Raw genomic sequence first — 27,300 nt, forward strand, 5'->3', positions numbered from 1 at the left:
TGTATTCCTCTAGGGCTCAATCTGGCCTGGTCCCAGTGCTCTCAGCCCCCAGTGAAGCCATCGGAAGTTGAGGATACTTACTACCTTGCAAGATCAGCCCATTAGCTGGTTATTTCAGAAAGCGTTGGCTTTGAATTGGGTTATTGTGTTAAAATCTGTCTATGAAGTAACAAGAACCAGATGAAACCCCCATCAAAATGGCCAACTGAGACATGAAAAATCTTTTAGAAAATGTATAGTTTCTAGAGGTGGACATCTCCTACTGCAGGCAAGTTAGTAGTTTATGAACAAAAAGTTGTGAAGAACTTTAGAAATTCTACCCATTGCCCATTCACAGACACAGAGTCACAGGAGACAGCTGTACATGTGTTAAACTCAGCTTGCATGGTCTCTTTGTTTGTTCCCTCCTTTCTTCTCAACAAAGCCTATTTTTCTGCTGTACTTTTTTAAACAGCCCCACCTTGTGTATGCTGTGGTTTGGGAATTATTTGTGATTCGTTTTGCTATTGTCTGTGGCAGTGGTTCTCTCAACCAGGAGTACATATACTCCTAGGGGTTGGCAGGTCTTCCAGGGGGTACATCTACTGAACTAGATATTTGCCTAGTTTCACAAAAGGCTACACAGAAAACACTAGCAAAGTCAGTACAAACTAAAATTTCATACAGACAATCACTTGTTTATACTGCTTTATACAGTGAAATGTAAGTATAATATTTATATTCCAATCATTTTATTTTATAATTATATGGTAAAAACAAGAGAGAAATGAGCAGTTTTTCAGTACTAGTGTGCTGTGACACTTCTGTATTTTAAGTCTGATTTTGTAAGCAAGTAGATTTTAAGTGAGGTGAAACTTGGGGTATGCAAGACAAATCAGACTCCTGAGAGGGGTACAATAGTATGGAGAGGTTGAGAACCAGTGGTTTATGGGTTATCCCAAGGCTGGGTGGCTTGACAACCTGCCTGCCAGAGGGAACAAGGCTTGATCTCTGTTTGAACCTATGTCTGGAGTAAGTATTTGAACCATTTCTATAAGATGGTGCTCAGACACCTTTTGTCTCCTTTAGTACTGAAGCTTGTACAAATGATGAGACAACCCCATACATGGTAGCAGAGAGGTAGGAGTGAAGGTCAATGTTGTTAAAATAACTCATTTCAGAGACAAGTGATTAAAATGTTATCCTGAGAAGCAGCAATGTGGTTACTTTCCACACTGCAATGTGGAATGCGGGTGCAAGCAAGTGGCTTTTCTTGGAAACTCCTTAAGTTGTGTGATGCTGTTGTAGTCAGAGTTCTACTCTGTATGAACACCGTCTCTAGGTGCATCCAGGGACACAGAAGTAATGGATAGACTCCAACTGCTCACTTTCCAGACAGGGGGCAATACAACTTTATCTTGTATAGCATCTTGCCTGCAAACTAGCTCCCGGAACACTCTACTGAGTTAAATAATACAGTTATAGTGTTACATAATTAATAGCAGAGGGAGGAAAAGAAATGAAGAATCAAAGACAAGGGAGGAAAGAGTTGTTTTCTGCTGAGATTTGAAATGAGATGAAGAGTCAGTGAGGTAGGGAGAGAGGAGGCAGGGGGGTGTTACAGATAGTAGGCGTGGCAGAGCAGACGGCTCTCACCTCACCAGCAATGAGAACTGTGTGAACTGGACAGAGAATGAACTGGGGCTAGAGGAGGGGAGAGGATAGAGAGAGACATGGTCTGGGAGACAAGAAGGGGGGCTTTGAAGTGGTTGCTGAAATGCATGGCAATCAGTAATGAGATTTGTTGCCCTCACCTGTTCCAGGTAGCCTCAAAGTTTCCTCAGGGGGTGGGGTGGCGGAGTAGGAGGTTTGTGAAGATGCAGCACTCTGTTTCATCTGGATGCTGGTTATGTTACTCTATACAATGATCAGTTCCTTCTATGAACAATAAATCAAGAGACAAACACAGCCCAAACCAAAGGTGACTTGTCTTGGGCATAGGACCTGTTCCTTCTGTTCCCCTCCGAGACCTTGGTGGGAGGAACACTGATGGAATCCTTGATTTTTTTAAAGACAGGGTTTAGTGTGTTGTGGGTAACAGCTCCACAGAGAGCTTCTTTCATTCTCTGCAAGGTGTGTTTGTGTTTAGCGATAATATATTAGCACCCATATTAGAGAATCAGCAAATTCCCTCCTTGTGCAAAAAGACAGTTCACTGGGGCAGTGTGGGCTAGTGGATAAGGCACTAGATTGGGAGTCAGAATTCCTAGGTTCTATTCCCTGCCCTGCCACTGTCCTGCTGTTTGACCTTGGGCAAGACACTTCAGCTCTTGGTGCCTCAGCTCCTTCAAATTGAAAAATGATGCTTACCTTCCTGTGCAAAGCACCTTGAGACCCATGAATGAAAAGAACTATGTAAGAGAGAAATGTTGTTAGGGCCTTTGTTCCCATCTGAATAGCGTATGGTATCATACTCCAATGACCAGAAACATGATTGGCTCCTTTATTAGCCTTGGACAAAGGGGGAAATGAATATGGAGTTGAGAATATCTTGCTGCTTTTATCCTGTTTCTTCTTTAAATAAATACATACAAAAATAATAAAGTAGCTCATGCAGCCCCATATTTAACATTTATCTGAACTTCAGATGTTTGGGACAAACTGCAGTTTAACAGCCACAAAGGGGAATTAGTTATTTTTCTGGAAAACATGCCCCTGTTCTAGCCTTGGGCTTTGTTTTAGGCCAAGCCTCATAAAAATCACACACAAACTCTGAACAATTTCCTCTGGGATCACTTCTGTCAAAATAAAGGTTTCACTTTATATTCAAATGACTCTTTTGTTTCAGACCTAGCCAAAGGCAGCCAGTTGGGATTATTACCAACTGTAATATTAGTTTCAAAGTCTGCACTTAAGAAACAGACAAACCTCCATAAAATGCCTGTGCTGCTGTCTCCATAGGATGAGCGCCTGGGTGGGTAAATTATGCAAAAGAAGGGAAGGCAAGCAGAATGCTGAGCATATGTTTTTTCACCTTTTAACCTAGCAATTCCCAATGTGCTGGTTTCTCAAGGGAAAATCCATATCCTGTGTCATTGGTGGCATTCAGATTTTCAAAAGCACATAAGTGTCTTAGCCTAAGTCCAGGGGTGGGATTCACAAGGGGGACTTAGATGCTGCAATGTTGAGACTCTCTCAATTTTTCCTGTTGAAACTGTTCAAGTAGTGCAAATAATTACATAGTAATTGGAACAGGGGGACTGGAAGCTGGTCCTCACACCTCTTAGATGAAGCCCTAACAACTGGGCTACAGAATCATTCTTTATCTGGCCAAATGAATATTGGTTTATCCACAGAGGAACAGCTTCAACAGGAGAGACTGAGACCTGCACCAGAGTACCCTGTAGCCCAGTGGCTAGGGGGGCACTTTTAGGAATAGGGGAGACCCATGTTTAAATCCCTGCTCCACATCAGGCAGAGGGAGTGAGGAGTTAAATCTGAGCTTCCCACATCTTGAATGCATGCTCTAACCACAGAGCCAAAGTGTACTGGGGGGTGATACCACCACTTCCTCCTCCTCCTCCTGCTTATTTGGTGAGGGGTTAGCTGTGCTGACAAAATGGCTACCAGATCAGACCCTCCAGGCGAGACAGGTAGGGGAACACCTAGTTGGTGAAACACACTGGAGTTTAGGCATAAGTTAGGCTCCAAGCTTCTGGGTGGTGTCAGGACTGACTGTCTGGGCACACGCCCAGCTACCAAAACTTGGGCACCTTGGAATTTAATGGCAGACATTTAGATGCCTATAGAGTTAGGCAGCAGCAGAGCAGGGTTTTTGTGAATGACAGTGGCACCTCAATGTTGGACTTCCGTGACTAAAGTGGCAATTAGGCAGCAAAGTCCCCTTGGAATCCCATCTTGTGGAGCCTACAGTTCACAGAAAGTCAGTGGGACTCTTAAGTTTTAGCAAATGTTACTCAGAGTCAAGTTATATTTTGGTTCATAATTTAGATTTTTAAAACTGGCCTGTACAAAACCTGTCAGGGAACAAAAATAGAAAGGTGAAACTCTAGCCACACTGAAGACAATGGAAAAATTCCCACCGACTTCAGTGGGGTGAGAATTTCACTTAAAGTTTCAATTAAGTTTTGTAATAAAGTTCCAGTGGAAACAATTGATCTTTAAATAAATACACACACCCCTACAGTGTTTGGAACTCCCACATTGCATCACTTAGAACCTGAAAGCAAACTGACTTTTTTGCTATTTTTATTTATTATATTTACAATTGCTTGTTTCACATCCACAATGCATTTTGACACTGAATAGTGCACAAAACAAAGTGGTTCCTTTCGCAAAGGGCTTACAGTCTTGGGCCCTGATCCTGTAGTATATGAGCTGGGGTCAGACAGCTGTACCTATGTGAGCCTTGTTGACATCAGTGGAGCTCTGGGCTGACTGAGAGGTCTTGCCTGGGTGGATCTGAGAGAGAGAGAGAAGATAAGACTTAATGGTGCAAAAAGGATCCCTTAAAGTTTTTGTTATGAAATGATAGCAGGACTATAAAATTGCCTCCAAGTTTTCAGTTTAACTGGACTGTTCAAACTTTATTTTTACTGTTCCTCAGAAAAGAGGTGATAACTAAACATAGGATTTGATTGTTTCAAGGTCTCTGTTGTTGTTGTTGTTGTTCTTTTTACAGATACTTTGAGGGAAATTATTATTAAATTTTTTCTGTTTTACAATAAACAAAAATAAACCTGATTTCATTGATTTTCAAGCTGAAGGAAATTAAAAAAAAAATCATAAATGGTGGAAATGCAAAGTGGATTTTTAAAATTCTTTCTTTTTCGATCATTGTTAGTACAATAGACAAAGAAATACTTGTTCTAATATCTACTGTTAAAGTTGACAGTGACCCTTTCCTTTTTATTACATGGATTTATATCCATCTTTGTTCACAGAAGGTACAATGACAGGATTCAGAGTAGCAGTCCTGTTAGTCTGTATCTTCTCAAAAAGAACAGGAGTACTTGTGGCATTTTAGAGACTAACACATTTATTTGAGCATAAGCTTTCGTGGGCTACTGCTCACTTCTTCGGATGCTGTAGCCCATGAAAGCTTATGCTCAAATAAATTTGTTAGTCTCTAAGGTGCCACAAGTACTCCTGTTCTTTTTGAGAAGATACAATATTAGTGTGTCATTCTGATCTCATGAACACCAGAAAAAATCTGGAGTAATTCCACCGAAGTAAATTGAGATTATACTGGTGTAAATGAGAGGAGAATCATGCCTTTCAGATATGAATTTTCCAAGGTCTGGTAGATTTAACTGCTATGTTTATGTGGCTTTTCAGATCTGTCTTTAGCGTCCCTTTTAGTCTTTTGTTATCTGAAGCTCTTTTAAATAGCTCCATATGTAAAAAAATTAAAAGAGAATGTTAACTTAAAAATATATGTAGAAATCAATTTTTAACTTTTAATTCTAAACAAGTCCAACTGGTTTTAGTGAACAAGTGCCATTCACCAGGGATAATGCTAAGGTGCAGTCAGCATTTTATAGATGTCAGTGTCTCCTCTACATTTTATAAAAGCATGGCCACTCACTGTAAAACTGAAGATGCAGAAGAATGCACAATGAAGGGAGCACTGGGTGCAAAATCCTCACATGCCAATCAGTATATTCAGGCATAAAGACCCTCCCACATGCACAACTATCCAGCCCTTGCACACAACATGCACGTGGTGTCATCTAAACCCTGCACATGTAATGCGCTTTCCACACAAAGCATGAACTCTGTTAGGGCCTGATCCAGCCACCATACGAGTCAATGTAAAGAAACCAAATTACTTCATGGGGTATTGCATTAGGCCAGTGGTGGGCAACCTGCGGCCCACTCGCAGCCCATCAGGGTAATCTGCTGGCAGGCCGTGAGACAGTGTTTACATTGACCATCCACAGGCATGGCTGCCCGCAGCTCCCAGTGGCTGTAATTCACCGTTCCTGGCCAATGGGAGCTGCAAGAAGCAGCATGGGCCACAGGGACATGCTGGCTGCTGCTTCCCACAGCTCCCAATGGCCAGGAATGGTGAACCATGGCCACTGGGAGCTGCGGCCCGCCAGCAGATTACACTGACAGGCCGCAGGCTGACCACCACTGCATTAGGCTCTTAATCCCTTGCAGGCTTCATCTTCATAGCTGTCTATAGTTGTGGTTTGAACTGAAGGGCAGATCTGTTATAGCCTGATCCTGCAAGAGCCTGCTGGAAGTTGATGAGCATTGTTAACTCCCACTGAAACCAATGGGAGTTAGGGATGTTCAACACCTTTAAGGAGGTGCTAAGCACCACCACCTCACATCGGGCCCTTAGTTTCCAAATGGGCAGCAGATGCATTGTTCACCCTAAAAGGATGCAGAGCTAATGTCCGTGCACCAAAGCAGGGAGTCCCTAGTTTATAAAATAATTTTAGTTTAATCTGTCAGGTGCTAACTGCACAGGATCTTGTATCTACACTTAGATTTGTAATGAATAATAGCATTCACCAGAGTACTTTGAATTGAGGTGCTGGCAATAATCTGTGTTCCGTGTATTTCAGCTGACCAGAGAATTCTTCACCAAGGAGCTAAAGAAGCACTATCAGGGGAACAATGAGACCGATGTCTTCTCTTCCACCTGGAACTCGGTTATGATCACAGTAAGCTGGTTTGCTCCTGGATCTCCTGGTGGCAGCTAGCTCTGTCACTAATTTAAAGGGGAGCATTGACCCAGTGCTGCAGCCTAAGCTTCCCTGCTGTGAAGCGTATGTTGCTGCATACAAACTAATCTGAATTGTATTTATCAATTAGGAGTTAGATTAAAATTCTACCACCAACACCTCCCTTGATAAAAGTGCCGTAGTATTTGAGCTGTCTGCAGAAGGGGGAGAGTACAGTGTTGGAGATAGTCAGCTAGCTGGATTGGGCAGGGGATGGGCCATCACTAGAGACCCTTGCACCTCTAGGATTCTGCTTCAAATCCAGGTTAGGTCAGCAATGGCCAAAAGTTGTTACTATCTCGTGGTTTTTCAATGGCCCCAGTGCAACGAGTTGGTGGCTGATAGTTTACAATGTTTTTGTAGTCGTATTGGTCTCAGGATATTAGAGAGGCAAGATGGATGAGATGATATCTTTTATTGGACCAACTTCTGTTGGTGAGAGAGAGAAGCTTTCGAGCTACACAGAGCTCTTCTTCAGGTGGCGTATAGTCTAATTACTAGTATAGAAGTCCTTGCCATCGTATTGGGATGCTCAGCGGGGAAGTCAAGGATTGCTGTAGAGTCTGAATTCCCCTCTCCTAGAAGTTGCCCTTCACTCTCTTCTCCAGTTGCGGGAAGTAAGGGCTGCGTGTGTGTGGAAAGTTTGCATTAGTACAACTCATGCTGTGCCTATTCAGCAGATAAATACATGACATCAGTCTCCACAGCTTTCAATTCAGTTTTAAAATTAAAGAAAGCTGCCCTTAATGCTGATTCAGGAATTTAAAGAAGAAGATTACATTTTATGCATGAAATGTTTAAACTTTTTGCAGCCTGAAAGGTGGTAGATGCAGTGAATCACTTGAGTACTTGCAGTGGCCCTTCAGTGAATTATCTAGTGCATTCGAGCTGGTATGGGAAGAACCAGCAGCATCTTGGATATCAGCCACAGGGAGGACTGGGAAATAAGGAGTCTGGATTGTATTCTGTGCTCTGCTACTGATTCACTCTGTGATCTTGAGCATGTTGCTTTGACTCCCAGTGGGCTTTGGATCAGGCCCTTAATTTGTGTGTCTGTGTCCCCATCTGTAAAATGGGGATAATGATACTTTATGAAGTGGTTTGAGATCAATGGATGAAAGAGGTTCCAGGATAAAAACACAAATGCAGACACATTGCCTTCACTCTCCCTTCACTGACCCCCAACCCTTCACACAAAATCATGACTTCAAAGGGATTTGTGGTGCTTCCTTTCCGAAGTGACAATGTGGAACTTATGGATTTCTGTCCTTCCTGTGTCCCTCCCTAGTTTGGCTGCTGTGGAGTGAATGGGCCAGAAGATTTTGAAACAGCTCCTCGTTTCCGACTCCTCCATTCAGATGATGTGGTACCAGAAGCTTGTTGCCAGCGAGAGCTCCAGACCCGGGATGGGGCATTTGTCAGCAAGGAGGACTGCCTCATGGGGAAAGACATGTACCAGAACCGACAGGTAAGGGGAAATAATCCCGGGGCTGGCAAGTCCTTCACCTTGAGCTTTAAACAAACTGTTGTAGGAGCTGATAGAGTTTATGGGTCCCTGTCATGGTGACCATAACTCAGATCTTAAACATTCCTAAATGCCTAAACATTGCATTTACACTGCCTGCCAGCTGTTGGTATCTGTGTACAACCTGGGTCTTTTCACTACATCGACTTTAAATATACAGCAGCAGCACAACTTTGTGTCACCTATAGCAATTTGCGTATTTCCCCATATCTAATGGATGCAGAGAGTTGGTGTCAAAGGTTTATGTAACTTTTTGTTGCATTTTCCAACCTTAAATCTGCAGCTGAAAACTTGATTCTTGTTCCTCTTGTCTTTGATTCTTTCACCATCTCTCATTGTTATTGCTATTTACATTGCACAGAGTATTATGGGTCACAAAATTCAGGTAAGGGCCATTTATGTAGTTATTGGCTTTAAAATAACCCCCAAATCAGTGCTCTTGAACATGATGCAGAATCAGGCATTGCTCTTTTTGCATAGTTGGCAAGACACCCAGAAATCAAATACAGACCCAACCTAGGTCATTAGTGACTCAGCGTCATTGCCATCTATTGGCTGTATAATGACCCAGGTTTGGAATGAGTTTTGTGAGTCTTGTTCCTTCCAGGAGAATGTCAATCACAAAGAAACAACATCTACAATCAGAACTTATTGTCACTTGTTGGCCCTTTCAACAGAGAGGTGAAAATTGAATAAGCAATGGAGATTCAAGTGCCCTCTCACCACTAGTGATGGTCCCTCCAAGGCAGGAGATAGGCACGTTGGCGGAGTCAGGGGAGAGAAGCTTGCATTGCTGTGCCCTTATCATTCTGGTTCTGGAGATAAACAGACTATTTCAGTCTCCTGGGCTCTCAGTCCAGCACCTTCCATCAGCCCAATTTTTAACAAGGACATTCAGTATAATGTCACTTTTTTCTGGCCTACACTTTACTGGGCCTCCTAGTTAGCCAAATCCAGACTCCCTATCCCACCTCTACAGAAATATGCACCCTACACTTACCCAAAGCCCTCATGTTTCAAAAAACTTTCAGCAAAACAGACTTGTACTTTGGCTGGCTCTTAATGGTTTTCACCCAGCATTAGTGGGACAATTGAACTGTATGAAATACTGCCGCCTCTTCTAAGCAGCACTGGTTCCATTTCCAGCACTTGACAACAGATTGCAGATGAGTTTAGAACCAGTCTGTAAGCTGTTCCCCGGTCTGGGAGCTGGAAAACATTGGCAGGGGCACTCTGGGTGAGAGATCGTAGCAGACGCTGCAATACTGCTTCTGCCAGATCTGATTGCCTCAAGCACACAAGGGAGAGAGAGAAGCAACAAACACTCTGGGGAGGGGGAGGAGTGAAGACATAAATCTTGACAAACAGGGCTAAAGAGGACAACAAAAATGTCTCTCTTCCTATTGTTGCAGTTCCGTTTGTGGTGTCACTGGAGCATATTGAATCCATACGTTCCCATCTCAATCCTTTGGAAAGGGAGATTTTTGTTACTCTATGTGTGTTGTTGCAATATATTGGTTGGAGAAAGAGCACATGAGACAACTGTCAGAAATAGTCCTAACCAGTAAAGAAGGAGGGAAGTTCCTTGAATGTTGAGCTCAAACATTCCTGGACCAAAGTCAAGTTCTTGGCGAGCAGAGCTGCTAGGTGGATGCTGGCCTCATTTGTGTTGAAAACTTTTCTTGGCATGCTGAACCTGCTGTGCAGCAGGGGCAGTTCAAAGGGGGCTACCGGGGTAGTTGCTAGAGCTGGGGGTGCTGCCACACCCTCTGGTCTGAAGTGGTCTCCATCATATACCGGGTTCAATGGCTCTCAGCACCCCCACTATACAAATTGTTCCAGCATCCCTGGCTATGGGAGACCCTCAGGTTAAAGTTGGAGTTGTGTTTGAATAAGCACCCAAAAGATTGGATGCTTAGTTCTGCCAAACTGAGCTGGAAGTCAAACAAGAACTGTCTACAGGGTCTTGTCTGCTGTAGAAAAGTTAGTGCCATTAGCATAATAACTCCTGCCATAGTGTAGCTGCCACTGGTACTAACTGCAGTGTAAAAATCAGTACAGTCCAGGCTGAGGAAATATGACACAGTGGTAAAAGCACCTGAGCCCTTTTTATGCTGGCACTTGCACTGCTGCTGATAAACCTGTTCTAATTCTCCCTGCATCTTTTGGCTCCAAGGTCTCTGAACAACTAATGTGTACAGAACACCATCCAAAGGCCAGTAGAATGGAGTGATCCAGTGGTTTCCTGACAGTGCCTCGTACTGTCATATTGCAGAGGTCTCATTCGGGGGCTTGCAGAATAGCTCTTTTGGCCAATGTAGGGCAGTGCCATTGATGGACTCTGGAGAGAGCCATAGCAGGTGGTAGGCAAGGTCACTACAATAAGAGGCCCTTGAGAGTAAGGGATACTGAAATGGGAGGATGGTGGAAGACTTTGCCCCTATCTCCAGAAGGAAGAAAGATCTCTCAGTTAACACACTCTACGTTATTTGCCACTAAAAAGGATGTTCCCTGTCCTTTAGCTAAAGGACTTAATAAAGCACTTGAGGTCTTGTAAAGTGCAGTCAAATACAGCAATGCACAAGGAAGCACTCTATAAATGCAGGTGTACACTCCATCCACTGTCCCCAGTCTTTGACTTGTGAGTGTCTTTGTCCAGCTATGGCTCATTGCACAGTTTCCCTTGATATGGACATGCAGCAGTTTTGCTTGCAATGTGCTCCCCATGGGTGTTCGAGATTTTTTCATTTTTCTTCACTCAGATGACCTTTCCATCATCCCTTTATTTTGGAAGGTCTGGTTAAGACCAGAATCAATGACATGCTCAGTAAGGCCACTGATTCGTTTTTTCCATTTCTGAGGATAAAAATGAGGTGATTAAAACAGCCCAGGATTCCGTCTGTGTATGCGCAAGGAGAAGGAGAGGGGGTGTGCTTGCAGGGATGTGTGCGTGGGTGTACACAGAGGGGGTATGTATGGATGATGCATATGTGAGTCTACATTTGTGTATGTGTCTCAGGGAAATGTTCAGTAGGAGGTATGGATGTTTCTATAGAACAGACTCTGATGTATCTGTTTCTTTTCACACAACCCATTTGCAGAAATTTGCTAGTTTGTTGGGGGATTTTGTGGACTGGCACAACTGAGATTTGGATAAACTGGTGCCTCCCAGAAGAGTTCTTCTCTCTACTGGACCTTTAACAGGTGCTTCCCATGTTAATAATAATTAATATTAATGACAATAGATAACTTTTAGGATAAGATTGACTTTGCACTTCAGTGTTCCCATTTATGCAAGGACCTCAAAGCTCTTAACAAGCATTAATTCTCCAAGGAGAATGTTAGGTAAGTAGGATTTGACCAGTGTTACAGATGGGGAAACTAAGGAACAGAGACAGTGACTGGCTCCAGGCCTCCCAGTGAATTATTGCCTAAACTTGGAATAGAACCCAGGAACCTTGACTCATGGCCCCCTCCTCTACTCCCTGCAGTAAAATGAAGCCTCAGTGAAACCAGCCTAAATAATAGGAGGCCCCCAGTCTTGTTCTGTCTGGTTTTGTCCATCCTTCCATCTCAACCTGTCCTATCCTTGCTGCAGAGTGAAGGCTTCTCCGATGCTACTCTTCTCTGCCCTGCTGAAGGTTATGGGCAGTGTTGGTTAGCGGTGGGTTATGGCTCTGTTAGCGAAGTCCATCTCCTATCAACTGCAACCTCAGCCTCCAGGGGCCATCTTCCCTAAAGGCCCCACGGAGTGGGTCTCTGTTATTCATTGTCTGTTGATTGGAGGTCATGTATCTGGTTTCTGGGTCTGACATGCATCAGGTACACAAACAAGGTCCATAAGCAAATGTCTGCAGAACAAAAGGGGTTGTTGCTTGTCTGTTTTTCACAGTGGTGTATTCTTTCCTAGGGCTGTTACACTGTGATCCTGAACTCCTTCGAGACCTATGTGTACCTTGCAGGAGCTCTCGCCATTGGTGTTTTGGCCATTGAGGTACTGGAGCAGTTAATATGCTAAAAATGCAGTATCTATACAAGTGTAGCCAGTAGCATGAACAGAACCCTTCCCTATCAAAATGCAGGGAGATTATAGTCTAGTAAGTAAGGGCTGGATTTTCTGTCCGTCTGCATGCAGGACAGAGAAATCTCTCATCATACAAGCCTGCACTGCCATCTGGCGTTAGGCCTGGTATAAAATTACAGGTCCATAAGAAGCAGAGGCTTTAAGGAATCCAGCATTTTTCCCAGTAGTATCCAGAGGCCCCAGTCAGGCCCTGTTGTGTTTTTCCATAAAAGAGATGGTCCCTGCCCTATAGTGCTTAAAACAAGATGAGATGAGTGAGTGTCACAGACCATTGGAGGAGAGGATAATAGTAACACAACCATGTGGTCCCAGGGGATAACTAGAAGCACATCTTGATTAATGTGTTTCAAACTGTGCCTTTTTAAGGGGCATCTGTTTACAGTTTGAAACTATAGTGGCCTGAGATGATGAACATATACAGTATGGCTAACCCCAAATGTTCAAAAATCATGAAGAGGTCACCAAAAATTGAGATTAGCTTTAAAATCATGTGAAAACAATAGATCTGGTGTTCTTTTTATTTGCCTTCTGCTATTTGAGCCTGTATGGTGAACTGGGGTCACATTTTGAAGCTTTCTCCAGTCACGAGGGCTAGAAACTTACTTTTTCTTTAGGAATGAAGGCAGAAATCATTACATATCCACTTGACTCCAGGAGCTGGGACTTTAAGGAAAACAATAATTATCATGAGACTCTTGACAAAATCATGAGAGCTGGCAACACTGCATGTATCTCCATTATAGAAAGCATCCATATTTGGCTTTTTGGGGTAGACATAAGCAGAGCCAGGTTTCCATCAGAAAGTCACCCCTACTTGAACATGACGCTACTTTGGGACACTGTCACAGGGACTCTGGTGTGTGATTTCCTGATACACTGGCAATGTGGGTGGGGCTGATGCACTTGGATCTCTAGAGGGGAGTTTCAGGGAGTGAGGGTGGCTTACCTTCCTGCTGAAGGGAGCTGCAGCTACTGGGAACAGCAAAGTATTCCACCCGCTGGCTGGAGAGTGACCTCCATTGCAGCAGTGGGAGCAGGGGAGGGTGCAGAGTGGACAATGGGAGCCCTGCAGATTAGCAGTGTACCCTGCCCAGAACACTTGCAGACAATTTGGAAAGAGCCTAGGTTGCTGTGGTAGCAGCAACTCGGGTGTATTTGTTGATAGTGGGTGGGAATAGGGTTTAAAGTAATGGGAAGAGTGGAGAGGAGTGTAGCCCCTCCTCTGCTAAAATCCTTTCCTCTCCCAGGCTTGGGTAAGCAATGCCTTGTCTTCTCTTTCTCCCTGGCTGGCATGGGGAAAACTCCCCCTCCTCATTCAGTCTATATTAAGTCAGGGCAGTCCTAGGCCTCAGTGAGGGTTTTTCATTGTTCTGTAAGATGTGGCTGATGGCTGTGTTTTGTTTGTCCTCTCTTTCTCATCCCTTTCCAGCTGTTTGCCATGATCTTTGCAATGTGTCTCTTTCGAGGGATCCAGTAGGAGGTACCCCCTGAGCAACTGCGATGCTCCTATGTACTTGGAAGAAAGACCGAAAAAAAGAGGGGGAAAAAACTTTATTTTTTTTAGCAAAATGGAAACAAAAAAGGGTTGTAATATATGAATGACCAAATGGATTGTACTTCAGGGGTGGGAACTTTGAGGTGCTGTGCACTATACTACACCACACCCACCTTCTCCCAGAGCAACCTGCACAGACATTGATCAGGAGAGAAGTGCAATGAATTGCACTAGAGACTGACGGAGTGGGTGGGAGGGAAGGCGACTGAAATGGTCCCCATCAGAGCAAGACACTGCCTAGTATATTCACAATTGTATTGTTTTAGATAGCGAAGAAAGAGAAGAACTATATAATGCAACACAGGGGCTCGATTCAGTACCCAAAGGAAGCAGGTCAACCACAGCAAACGGGTGTAAAGGTCAGGCAAGTTTCAAACGACCACACAAAAAGGGCTTTTGATACACGGAAAACTGTGGCAGCATTGTTTACTAATTTCCATTCTGGTCTAAAGTTTTAACTGCTAGCCAGGAAATGGAAGCACATGTTCAGTAGAGGGGGTCAACTACCATCACTTAACACCTTCAGGAGAACCCTTGGACTACTTGGAGTGGGGCATGCCTTTCCCTGGAGTCCCATCAAAGGGAATATGACCCTGTGGGAAATGAGGAAGATCCTCCTTTAATGGGGGCTGGCAGAGGGCTGAGATGCAATCAGAAATTTGGTGCATACCTTTCCTTATTTACTCTGTCACTTTGGTTTTCTGTTCAGTGTTTTATTGGTGAAGAGCAAGGGGTTTCCAAATCCTGATCTTATCCCTCTCTCCGTTAAAAATGATTGGTCTGGCCAAGAATAGCTGACGCTGCCAGCCTGATGGCAAGGGCATGTTGTTTTGTATTCTAAATCTTGGCCACTCAACTCCGACATGCAAAATTGTAGTTTGTACTTTTGTAGTGCTCTGTTAGCTTAATTATCTGCACTGGGTTCCAATGTTCCGTCCAGCCAGATGGGGAATTCCCAAACATGGTACTTGTAGCAAAGGGGCCCATTTGTAGTTGTCTCCCACACTATTTCCTTTGTGAGTCTTGTGGCTTCACTTATGATCTCAGAGTTTCCCTTTAGCTTGTCCCACGGGGCTGAGAAGAAAGAGTGTGGAATCAACTAAAGTCATTTTAATGTAGCCTCCTGGATTATTAAGGCTTCCTCCATTCAGATGCCACTTTGACATTTAAATAGTGTCATCCATTTAATCATTTAAAACCAAACCTGAGAAAAATAACTAAGGACCTTGATCGAGGGTTACAAAGGATAGAACTGAGGCTCCAAGACAGGTGGAGTATTTACAGTGATAGAAGTGGGCCCATGTCCTCAGGGATTTCCTAGGAGGGACCATGCAGATACGTGTGACTATGTAGGTCATGGTGAAGCCTACCAGGTCTGCCTACTAATTGGCAAAGGACCTTGACTTAATATGCACCAGGGTGAAAAGTTAGGCTGCTGAAGGATGAGAACAGGACATTAGAACTTCACATACAACATTTCTGAGGACATGTGGAAATCGCTTGGAGACAGGAGTCTAATCATCAGAGAAATCTGGGCATGGGCATGAAGAAAATCTGTCACCACCCACAAATGAATTCAGCAGTGGATAAATGTTGGAATTGGGGCTATGGCTGTTGAACAGTGAAAGGCCTCAGATGCTGTGTTAAAACATTTATTGAAAGGGCTTATAGGTAATTACCCCTAGGAGCTGTTTTAATGATGTATTTGAGAGTAAAATTCTGCTCCTTTGTACAATGAGCTTTGCTAGCAAAACTGGCGGTATCTGCACCTGCAGGAAGTGTCTAATTTGTTCCTAAAACTTTGTTTGTTTTTTAATCAGCTGCACTTAATGGTCTAGCGTGCAAGTTGTTTTTCTGAGTGGTCAACCCACTATGAGAAGTGTGTGCATGGGGGGAACTGAACCATAACATTGTGCTAATCCACTAAGATGGGGACAGACCCAATAATTGATGTTCCTCTCTAGATACAGGTAGATGAAGAGAAAAGGCTGAGACACCCTCCACCAAGAGATAGTCACTGTGCACACTGGAGAAAGTGATTCCCAAGGGAGGAAAAAAACTGAAAAGAGCACAGTTGTTAAAGTGTGTGGGGGGGGGGGAAGGGGAATAAGTAGTAGCCAAAACAACCACCCATTACTCCACTTATAATAGCCAGAGTCTGTAGCTGGCAATAGAACCTGAGTAGCTAACATCCAAAACACTATAAACAGCAGGAAAGTCTGTTCTTGTCAGTTGGTGTCTGCATCTCTTGCTGGGTGCCTAACATATGGCAGCTAGAATTCTTGGTGTCTGGAGGAGCAACCCATCTCCTTTGCTTTCAAAGTCCTCCCTTCGTCCCCTTAATTTCTTGCTCTATTGTGAAAGGTTCCCTTTGGCCCAGATTGGGTCTTGAAATTTAGCAGATGAAGGGGAAGGCCCTGCCTGGCCTGGGGTTGTGTAATTGAAACAAAAACCACAGCTCTCTGCTAACAGCACAAAGAATATGATTCAAACCCGGAAAGGACATCCTCTGGGTGTGCCTTTTCCAGAGTGGAGTCTGTCAGGCCTGGTCCACACTACAGCGTTAAATCGATTTAAACAGCGTTAAATCAATTTAACGCTGTACCCGTCCACACTACAAGGCACTTAAAATCGATTTTAAGGGGTCTTAAAATCGATTTCTGTACTCCTGCTCAATGAGAGGAGTAACCCTAAAATCGATATTACTATATCGATTTCGGGTTAGTGTGGATGGAAATCGAAGTTATTGGTCCCATTCTTTTACTGAGCTACCCAGAGTGCACTGCTCTGGAAATCGATGGTAGCCTGGGACCATGGACGCACACCACAGAAGTAATGTGCCCTAGTGTGGACACGTAAAATCGATTTTATAAAATCTGTTTTATAAAATCGATTTTATTAATTTCAATTTTACTCTGTAGTGTGGACATGGCCTCAGCATGTGCACAGTCCAATAGAGGAATAGGGATAATACAATAGCAAACCCTAAATGTTGCCTTTCCAGGCTTATTCCCCTTTGGCTTTCCCATTTATCACTTTCTTTTATCTTCCTTTTTTTAAAATGAAATTCCCTCCACTCTTTTCTTCTGAAATGGTTCTCTCTTTCCTTCCCCCATTTATTTGTTTCTCTTCTTTGTGTGTCCCTTTCTCTCTCAGAGAAAAGAACTTTTCTTTTTTCCATCTTATTTTCTCACTCTCTCTAATCTCACCCACACGTCCCTCTTGTCTCTTCATTTCCCTTTTTCTGTCCTCCCTCCCCCTGTTGTGCAGTTGTCATCTCCCCCCATTCTCCCCTTAGGCAACAGGGGATGGATCACTTGATAATTGCCCTGTTCTGTTCATTCCCTCCGAAGTACCTGGCACTGGCCTCTGTCAGAAGACAGGATACTAGGCTAGATGGACTATTGGTCTGACCCAGTATGGCCATTCATATGTTCTTGCTGAAATCTTCATAGCCTCTCTTTAAAGGGCTAGAATCACAGGAATGTAGGACTGGAAGGGCCCTCAGGAGGTTATCTAGTCCAGTCCCCTGCACTCGTGGCAGGACTAAGTATTATCTAGGTCATCCCTGACAGGTGGGGTTTGTCTAATCTGTTCTTAAAAATCTCAAATGGCAGAGATTCTACAACCTCCCTAGGTCATTTGTTCCAGTGCTTAACCACCTTGACAGGAAGTTTTTCCTAATATCTAACCTAAGTCTCCCTCGCTGCAATTTAAGACCATTACTTTTTGTCCTGTCCTCAGTGGATAAGGAGAAGAATTTTCATCTTCCTCTTTATAACAATTTTTTACAAACTTGAAGACTGTCTCCCCTCAGTTTCTCTTCTTCAGATTAAACAAATCCCATTTTTTTTTAATCTTTCCTCGTAGGTCATGTTTTCTAGAGCTCTATTTTTGTTGCTCTCCTCTGAGCTTTCTCCAATTTGCCCACACTTCCTGAAGCGTGGTGCCCTGAACTGGACACACTACTTCAGAAGAGGCCTTATCAGTGCTCAGTAGAGGATTACCGCTCATGTCTGGCTTACAGTGCTCTTCCTAATAAATCTCAGAATGATATCTGCTTTTTTGCAACACCATTACAGTGTTGGCTCATATTTAGTTTGTGATCCACTATAACCCCCCGATCCTTTTCTGCAGTACTCCTTTTCAGGCAGTCATTTCCCATTTTGTATTTGTGCAATTGATTAATCTTCTTTAAGTACAGTACTTTGCATTTGTTCTTACTGAATTTCATCCTATTTACTTCAGAGTATTTCTCCAGTTTAAGATCATTTTGAATTTTCATCCTGTCCTGAGACAGGCTCAAGAAACCAGGAAGCAGCACCCAGGGACGGCTCTATTTTTTGCTGCCCCAAGCACGGCAGTCAGGCAGGCTTTGGCAGCATTTCTGCGGGAGGTCTGCCAGTCCCGCTGAATTGCCCCCAAAGCCACGGGACCAGGGAGCCTCCCACAGAAATGCTGCCTAAGGCTGCCTGACTGCGGCCCTCACAGTGACCAGCAGGCTGCCCCCGGCATGCGCTTGCTCTGCTGGTGCCTGGAGCCGCCCCTGGCAGCACCCTCCAATAAAGAAAGGGAGACAACTGTTAAGAGATGCACAAACCCCTCATGCAGGTTCCAACCATCTTGGGTCATCTGAAGTGCTGGGGTTTGAGTCAAGGGGAGAGGTGAGGAATTTCCTCCATGGAATTTTAATGAACAGGAGACTCCAGAATGGGGAATCCTTTGTTACTGTGAGATACACAAGTTTTATTTTTTGATCACCATGGTGTGTCACTGCCTTTGTCTGTGGTCTCATGCTGTATAATCAACAATGCTGGGTCCTGTTCTTCCCAAAGCTCTAGGCAGGAAGAACAAACCATTTTTTCCCTTTTGAGTTTCTGCTGTGTTCTTTTGGGGGCAGAGTGTTGAGTATAATCACTCCTCACTTGAGAGCTCTGTGTAGGAAAGCGACCTATACAGAGTCACCACAGTGTTAGCCCCCATGCTGTAGAACGAAGCCCAGAGCCCATGCACCTTTCATGTAATTATCCAAAGCAGTTTGTTTCTGTAAGTCCACCCCCTCCCCCTCTGTTATTTAACTCTTAAATTACTGTTGCGAGTGCCTGGGAAACAGCCTGCGTGTGAAAGAACGTTGAAATCTATTTTAAAAATTGTAGATGTTCCTTTTATTAGATAGTGGAGCTAATTTATCCTCTATTGCCTATTGTAATGCTTTTTATATTGAAAGGATTTTTTGTAATATAAACCAGAACACGAGCCTGAAGCATTCTGCACAATTTGTGTGCATTTCTTAAATAAAGGTATTGTGACAGTGCAGTGGGACATCTTTAATTTTAATTATTCACATGATTTTTTTTATGTTAAGTACAGTCACTTTCTCACCAAAAGAGGAATAAACTCAGCTAAGATGAGGTATAAACTGAATCCAAAAAACCTAGAAGCTAGGAAAGGCTGGCTGGCTTAGGGAGTCGCACTGGGACTAGAGAGCGCCTTTCTCCTCTCCAGTGCCAACGCCAGCTTGTCTTGAGATCAGTAAGGGCTGAGCAGGGAAGTGCAGGGACCTGCTTGAATTTTTAGCCTCTCTCACCTTAAGTTTAGGGTTGTAAGAATCTAATGTTTTGGTTCCCCCCACTGCAGACACAGGAACCAGGTACAAAAACCATTTGCAGAAACCCACTATGTAAATGCAGGCTTGTCTTTGTTCAGAACTCAGTCACCTGGAGAACACCTCTCAGCTGTACAGAGGGCTGCACAAAACCTTGCAATGCTATCCCTCTTTCCTTCAGGGTAAGTCAGGTTCATTATCCTCATTTCATAGATGGGGAAACTGATGCCTGGGAGGTGAAGTGACTTGGCCATGGTCATCTAGGAAGTCAGTGGCAGAGACAGTATTAAAACCTAATTATTTTTGCCTCCCAACTGTGTTTTTGGCTGCTAGCCTATGCTGCCACTTAGCACTTGTCCTTGTGCTTCACAGTCCCTGTGAAATTTCAGCAAGGTGCTGCCCTGTACCCAGGGCCGGCGCTACCATTTAGGCAACCTAGGCAATGCCCTAGGGCACCAGAATTTTTGGGGGATGCTATTTTGCCGGGGGGGGGGGGCGGCACGTGGGTCCGGTGGACCTACCGCAGTCATGCCGGTGGACGGTCCGCTGCTGGAAAGGCTCCAGTGCAGCTGCCGCAGTCATTTCAGCGGACGGTGCGCTGGTCTAAAGGCTCCGGCGGACTTACCGCAGTCATGCCTGTGACAGCTCCACCGGAGCCTTTAGACCAGCGGACTGCCCGCCGGCATCACTGCGGCAGCTCCACCGGAGCCTTTCCAGCAGCGGACTGTCCGCCGGCATGACTGCGGTAGGTCCACTGGACCCGCAGGGGGTGGCGAAATGGCCATCCGCCTAGGGCATCAGAAAGTCTGGCGCCGCTCCTGCCTGTACCACCTGCTACTGCTGCCCAACCTACCTTTATAGAGTGGAAGGAACCACCCAGCAGTGACTAATACCTGGTTCATCTCTGCTGTAGGATTTAATTCTATAATACAGTTGTAAACTCTCCCACCAGTAGCCCTCTGCCCTGCCCCACCCCTCTGCTCTCTCCAGATCACTTAGGCTGGAGGGGGCAATAAACATCAGAGAACAGAATCATTGTCTCAGCTACCGATTTGGTTAAACACTTGAAATTATAGCAGCAAAAAACTTGACACTCCCATGCAGGAACCAGGGAGGGGGGCTAGGGCTTTTATGGAAGTTTAGGTGCTTTAAAACCCCTTTGGTAATCCTGAAAATCAACCAAGACTAGATTGCAACCAACCCTGAGCAACATGTGCTGGATGGTTCACTGCCATGGCAGATGCAGAGCTGGGGCTTTCTGCCAGCGGTTCATAACTAAAGCCCATTCAGCTATGCTGCATTAATACAAACTCAGCCCTGATGGCCAGTGGTGTATGCTAGGGGCAGCATTTTTCTACCCATACCCCCAAGAAAGATCCTTTCCTAGAATCTGCCTGCCTCTTCCTGCTGAAATGCAATTAACCCCAAAAGCCCAGGATCCCGTTACATGTTCCATTCCAGACAGTACCTCTGAAACTCATGATGAATTTTCATTATATAATCTTCTACTGGCCAGACTGGAGAGTTAGTTATACTCAGCCCCAGCATTAGCAAGTAACTAAGGTTCCAGAGGTTGCTGCAATGGGGCTAGGGCTCCACTCTTTTTTTGGTTGATTTAGTATCAGCTCAAATATTTTCAGCATTTCCACTTGACAGAATTGCAATGCACACAGCAGGCCAAGTTCATGGAGCTGTTTGTAAATGCCAGAAGCACGTAATAGAAACACGCTTTAAGGGCAAGCTGTAATGAAGATGCACCAGGTTTTACCCTGCGTGCTCAGTGGATGTCTATGTTAACTTTAGTGAGGGATTTTTTTCTGGCTGATGCTAAGAAGTGTTCCTTAAAGCTAATATTCTTTAGCAGCCACCTTAGCTCTGCTGTTCACAGACAGTTCTGATTCTCAACAGCCAGGACCCTACACATGCCTGGTCTGTCAGCCCCCTCTGTTGGTACATGAATAATTCCATGCTATCTATCCCATCCTTTGGATTTCAGTACAGTGGAGAACCAGCAGCATGGTACTGGAAAGTAGGTGGGGCAAGGTACTCTCTTCTCCAGGATTGTCACTAGAAGCAGAGCAGAGCCAGTGCTGTGGAGCCAGGGTTAAATCTTCCTCAGCCTTAAGAGCAATGGGAGGCAACAGTTGGGAACAATGAAGTCCTGTTATGCCTTTGGCATGGCTGGGGAAGGCAAGAGCGGCCTAGTACTTCTCCCTGCTCAGCCAGCCATTCTTTATCCCAGCCAAAATAGGATCCTGAAGACATAAGACCTCAGCATTTGGTCCTTTTTTCTGCTGAATCTAAGAGGAAATTGGTACCTGAACAGTAGGAGGGGAGAAGACCAGCTGGCTCATCTAGTCCCTCACTTCACTAGAGTAAGAGTCACATAAGTACCCACAGAACAGTGATTTACCCCCTGCAGTCCTCACTGACACAAGCCTTTTCCTCACTCTTGCTAACAGTGAGGGGTGCTCTAGCATAGACAGGACATAAGGGGAGTATTTTAACCATGGCCTCATCTAGACCAAAGTAGGGGAACTGGTTCAAGTGTCACTGGCTGATCTATGCTAGTGCACTCACTAGTGTTAGCTGCAGGGGAACTGCTCCAATAGGAATTAAGGAAGCAAATACAAGCAGCAGCCCAGGCTATATACCAAACTTCCAAGACAACAGTCTTGAAGACTATTCAACAGCTCTTTACATTTCTCCCCTAATGCAACCCACATGTTCTTGCTCCAGCTTTTTGCACCACTCTCCCTTAAGAAGATCCATACACGATTTGGATGTAGCTTGGTGTCAAGTTTCACAGGACTGTGATGACAAAGATGCCACCCTCTTTGCTTGCTGTATTTAATCTAGTGTGTCCTGTCAGCATTGCTATAGCATCTGTCAGCACAGAGTAAATACACTGGGTGTTGTCTCTAAAAATCACAACACTACCTGATTGGAGCTGTGGCAGCAGCCCTGCCTTAGAGGGCTGGCCAGGATTAGTTCTGCAGTCTGCTCACTAAGCGGGGAAAAGGCTCTAGGTATGAGTGAAAGGCAAATGAATAGCTCCAAACCTAGAGGAGCTGGAATGAGTCCTTTGCAGTGTGCCTTTGCTTCCTCTCCCCTCGGGGATTCAGTTTCTATGTGCCGCAATCATTTTGTGCTTTGCTGAAAAGGTTTCTGAGCTTGGGATTCCACTGGCCCATTTCCTCCATTGTCCCTGAGCCTGACTGGTCCCTACATCTTGTCAGCCTTCCCTGCTGCATTCACTTGCCTTCTCTGGACAGATATGGGGAGGGCTGTAGGGGTCAGCTCTCCCCCTGCACCTCGTGTGGCAATGGTGCCAACAGTGGGTTTACACACTGATTCATGCTGGTAAGTGGAAGAGAAGGGAATTGCTTGAGAACAAAAGGAACCAAACAAACAAAACAAAAAAAGTGACATTACTAACAGAAACCCCACCCCTCTCCCTCAGAAAGCCTCAGGTATTAGACTTTCTTGGGTCGCCGTCCAACTTGGTAATAGTAGTAAACAGTGATGAGGGTGAAGAGGATCCGGCTGGTGAGGAGGAGCATGGCACCTGTGGAGATCCGGCCACTCTCGACAAGGGTGATGGTGGTAACTGAAGGAGAAGGAGAGAGACAAGGCACAGGTTGATAGTGAAATAACAGAGTACCCGTCTCTATTGCCCTAGAGTGGAAAGTCTCAGAGATTTATCCATCCTGAAAACTACAAGACAGCCCTGCAATTTCTGCCCATCCATCTGTTTGTCTTCTAGCACTAATGTAGTGCGGCAGCAATTGCTGAGTCATTAAGCAACTGTGATTATCTCTCAAAGAAAAATAAATACCGGTGCCACATTCAGCAGTGGAGTAAGTTACATATGGGGTATGGACAGTGTCCCATGTATTGTGCAATTTCAGTCACAGAATTTGCCATAGCATTCATCCCTTGCCCTAGACTAATCATTTAAAATTTCACTCAGGAAAAAGAAAAGAAAGCTCTATCTTCAGGCAGACAGCCTGAAATATCCTACTCAGTGTTAATTATGAAACCTACATCTGACAGCTTAAATAGCGTGTTTGTTATTTTCATTGCTGATTTTCTTCAAAGCAGAAATGTTAATAAAATGTGCTCATCTCACAAACAAATGCCTCCAGCAGGTAACAAGTTGTAGCTATGCCTTGCCAAAACCTGCCACTTTCCCCCATGGCAACTCTACAAAGTAGTCATTGAGGTGTCTGCAAGAAACCGTGGCATATTGAAACCAGGTGTGAACAGTGTAAAATATATTGAATTCAATATCAGAGCATGTTGTATTCATTTTCATATTTCATGTAATAAAAATCCTCCATTTTAATGTAAGTGAAGCTACCATACAATGTCCAGTCTGCCACACCAGTGCCACAGAATCGAGGGACCTAAATGCACAATTTAACTCCAGCTTGCTGCAGAGTGCCTGGGTAAGTGGGTCAGAAAGTGGGTGTTAGTGGTCCACCCAACTCTGTTTTACCAATCTGGCATCCATAGGTTGCACACAACTATAACTTCCACCCCCTGTAGAAGGAATAGGGAGAGAGTAGTGAGAGACAGCAAGGAGAATGTAAGATTCTGAGCCTGATTCTCCACTGTCTTGTGCAGTCATTTATTTTCTTCCCACTTTGCACAGCATGCTATTGTAACAGCATTGTTCTTAAAGGAGTGGACTACTAGGCCTATTCTGAGGCAGGGCCTGTTTAAGAACAGCTGCTTGGGCCTGGTATTGGGCATTATCAGCCCCAGCTGGGGAGATGTCAGGTGAATGATGAGCAGCTGGTATCTGCCAAGGCTGAGAGACAGTGCTTTAGAAAACAGGTTGCTTCCCAAGCAAATGGTCTATAGGCAGCCTGGGGAAGAGCTGACAGGAGCATGGAGGCTTTGGCAAGGACGTCCCTGGGTCAGGGAAAAAGTAGCTATTGGATTTATGTTGAACTGTTTGAAAGTTGTTGGTACAATCAACAGTAGCCTACAGAACAGATGCAGAGTGTAGCATTTAAACCCTTCCTGGGCTGAGCAGGGACCCCACTGGCCTACAGCTCCTCTTGTGATTTTGTAGTGTTTTATGCCCTCTTTGCCCCCTTACTGCTCAGTTTGGGGATGACCACGAGAAGCCAGATGGCAAAGACTCAGCCCTGCTGTGCCCAAGGCTGGGTGTTACGGTGATGGTCACTCCACAAGTGTAAGACTGCACTGATGACTTTGCCTCCTCTTCGATATCCTCTCTCTTCAGCCCATTGACTGGGTAAGTTTCACTCATGCTGAACACCAGAGGCCCAATTATGGTTTCAGCTTCACTACAGTAAGTCTAGATAATGCCACTAAATTCCATGAGGGGACTCCAGATTTCCACCAGTGTAAATAAGAGCAGAATCTTTCCCCCAGTGAATGCCAAAGCAGTGCAAGTTATGCTGCTTTGCCATTGGCAGCATTCCCTTCTTCCCAGGCACTTGTGTGGGGAAGGGACAGCCTATCAGTTGGCCAATCCCCGCTGCTTCCCTCCCGCCTCAGTAGAGCTACTCACCTAGGAACTGTACCCCAAAGTAACAGGCTTCTGTCAGCAGGGTCCAACGGATGATGACCTTCTCTGATGTGTACAAGGCATTCCACATGATAAGGGAGAGACCTGAGACAAGAACACATAGCAAAACTGCTTCACAGGCTGAGAGATGTTGCAGGGGAAAGGGACAGCTCAGAGACCCACCCCCCCTACAGGGAATCTCAGAAGTAACAACAACTAATTCATGGAGCTGACACTCATAGGCATAATAGAGTTGTGCTGGTGGAACTGAGTAATCTGTGGTGGCCTAAAGTTACAGAAGGGGTTGCTGCAATGTATTTGGATGAACCCACCTTCCAGGCTTGACACTGCTAGAGTGCCCCAGCCTGGATCCTGTAACCAAGCTGGTCTCCTCTGCACTTAGATAATATGGTAATGCGTGCACTAGAAATACAAACACTCCAAATGTGGTGGGATGGAGAGGGCACCAGAGCAACTCATTGTGAACAAGCCCAGGGTCAGGGAGGCTGTTTACTGAGACATGGGGTTTCCATGACATCCCAGTATGGAAGAACCACCTGCAGCTCTGTGCTTACCACCCCAAGTGATTCACCAAGCTGCCAAACTCCTTCTCCCAAAATCCAGATCCGAAATAGGCTTATTCCTGGAGCCAGCTTTTTGCCTTGCTTGGCTCTGAATCATGTTCATGCCTTTCCCAGAAAGCACCACTGTTCAGCAGCCCTGGTACAGAGAGAGTGAAGTCCTGTCCTGGTCTTATATTGGAGGAAACCAAGGGAAACCAGAGGCCAACAAAAGGGGAGCTGTATCACAGCACTGGGGGTTTCCAAGATCAGGCTGTGTGTGCTGTGCTTCCATTCTGCACCACCAGGTGCTGCCACAGGCTAAGGAGAGGAGATGGGCAGCAGATAAGCAGAGAACAGGTTTTCCATATGTACCAAAACCCCTGATCCTGCTACCTACCAAGCACAATACCCTGGGGTGATTCCTGCCACCATTAAAAAATAAGACCTTGCACTTGGCCCCACTGTCGTAAGCAGTCTCCAGCCATCACTCCCTCTGTACACTATCCTCAGCATCCCAGTGACGATTCAAAGAGTGAGCAGATCTTGTGGGTCTGGTCTGTGCTAGTGAAAGGCAGCAGGGCAAGCTTCTTCCCTCCCCACTATACACACCACTCTGGGAGTCTGAACTTGCATAAAACCAATTTATTCATTGTCATTCCCAAGAGAAATCTGCCAGCACTACATTTTCCCTAAGCCTCCCACCTTCATCTCCTCCACCCTCCAGTTTTGCTGCCACTTCCTCCTCCCCACATGGCACTGAAGAAAGAGCTGACTAGTGTTCTAATCTTTCCAGGCTTGCTAAGGCTGGAGGTTGCAGAACATGGAGCTGTGGGAGGTAGCCCTGCTTCCCCCAAAGATTCCAACCTCAGAGGGACAAGGGAATTGCCACACTGGAACAGGCCAATGCCTTACCTAGCCCAGTACCCCCATGTTCTGCATCAAAGCTAGATGGGCCATCTAGCCTTGTGTCCCTCGCCCTCTCCTGCTGAACCAGTTCCCATCAATGGCCCTTCCAGTCTAGTATTCCATTTCTGGCAGCTTGCAATCTCCTACTCTCACCCAGTGCAATACAATGTTAGAGACAGTATGGAGGGAGGGGGGTTTCTTGATCCTAGAGCTAGAAGGGAGATTGGTTTTGGGGTTTTTTTGCAAAAAGGTCCAACTACTTGAAGGGGAATTTACCCTGATTAACCCTCTGTCCTAACCCAGTCTGAGGTTAAGTCTGGAACAGAGCTTTCCTTTCTCCTCCCTGTTAGGATTCTTCACTCAGAGCTTCTCAACATCTTCCCTGTTAGTCCTACAATTACTTACTGAGGAGGGCTCCTCCGTACAGCCTGATGGGAGTCTTGCTGTTGATGGATTCTTCTTCAAAGACAGTATCATAGAGCTGATCAGGGAAGGTGAGAGCCTAAAAGGAACGGGAAGGAGACCAAGGGAGTCTCAGTTGCTCTGCATGAGACTGGGTCACTTGAAGATGATAAAAAGTAGAAGAGCAGCAGCTCCCCCTGGGTTGGAGAGTGCAGACTGTACAACAGGGGTGCTCCATGTGTTTTGGATCATGTGGGAGGGGTGGGATTAGAGAGGAGTAGCATACAAGATCTCCTCTGTGACTTGGACGCTTGGAATATAGTGTCCAAGACCCCTGCTGCCAACTGTGCTTTTATGAACCTGCTACTAGAGGCTGGG

General features: G+C 45.1%; 2 protein-coding genes across 6 annotated transcripts in view; one reads left to right on the plus strand and one right to left on the minus strand.

The window, feature by feature from the left end:
• TSPAN18 (tetraspanin 18) overlaps positions 1-16,438 on the plus strand; it is a 178,832-nt gene extending 162,394 nt beyond the window's left edge. For 4 of the 5 annotated variants that reach the window (XM_050955510.1, XM_050955512.1, XM_050955511.1 and 1 more), the window contains exons 7-10: positions 6,579-6,677; positions 8,026-8,205; positions 12,173-12,256; positions 13,776-16,438. In XM_050955510.1, the coding sequence (XP_050811467.1) occupies positions 6,579-6,677; positions 8,026-8,205; positions 12,173-12,256; positions 13,776-13,823 (411 nt within the window). In that variant the 3' untranslated portion in view covers positions 13,824-16,438. Of the gene's footprint in view, positions 1-6,578; positions 6,678-8,025; positions 8,206-11,363; positions 11,467-12,172; positions 12,257-13,775 lie in introns of those variants that run through there. The other variant, XM_050955514.1, reaches the window with a different exon arrangement.
• Positions 16,439-20,460: 4,022 nt separating this feature from the next.
• The window catches only part of TP53I11 (tumor protein p53 inducible protein 11), a 44,952-nt gene continuing 38,112 nt past the window's right edge, over positions 20,461-27,300 (minus strand). The window contains exons 2-4 of the mRNA XM_050955991.1: positions 26,926-27,022; positions 25,055-25,156; positions 20,461-23,116 (exon numbers count right to left, since the gene is read on the minus strand). Of these exons, the coding sequence (XP_050811948.1) occupies positions 22,983-23,116; positions 25,055-25,156; positions 26,926-27,022 (333 nt within the window). The 3' untranslated portion in view covers positions 20,461-22,982. The remainder of the gene's footprint in view (positions 23,117-25,054; positions 25,157-26,925; positions 27,023-27,300) is intronic.

The sequence above is a fragment of the Gopherus flavomarginatus genome, chromosome 5 (genome assembly GCF_025201925.1).
Source record: "Gopherus flavomarginatus isolate rGopFla2 chromosome 5, rGopFla2.mat.asm, whole genome shotgun sequence".
NCBI lineage: Eukaryota > Metazoa > Chordata > Testudines > Testudinidae > Gopherus > Gopherus flavomarginatus.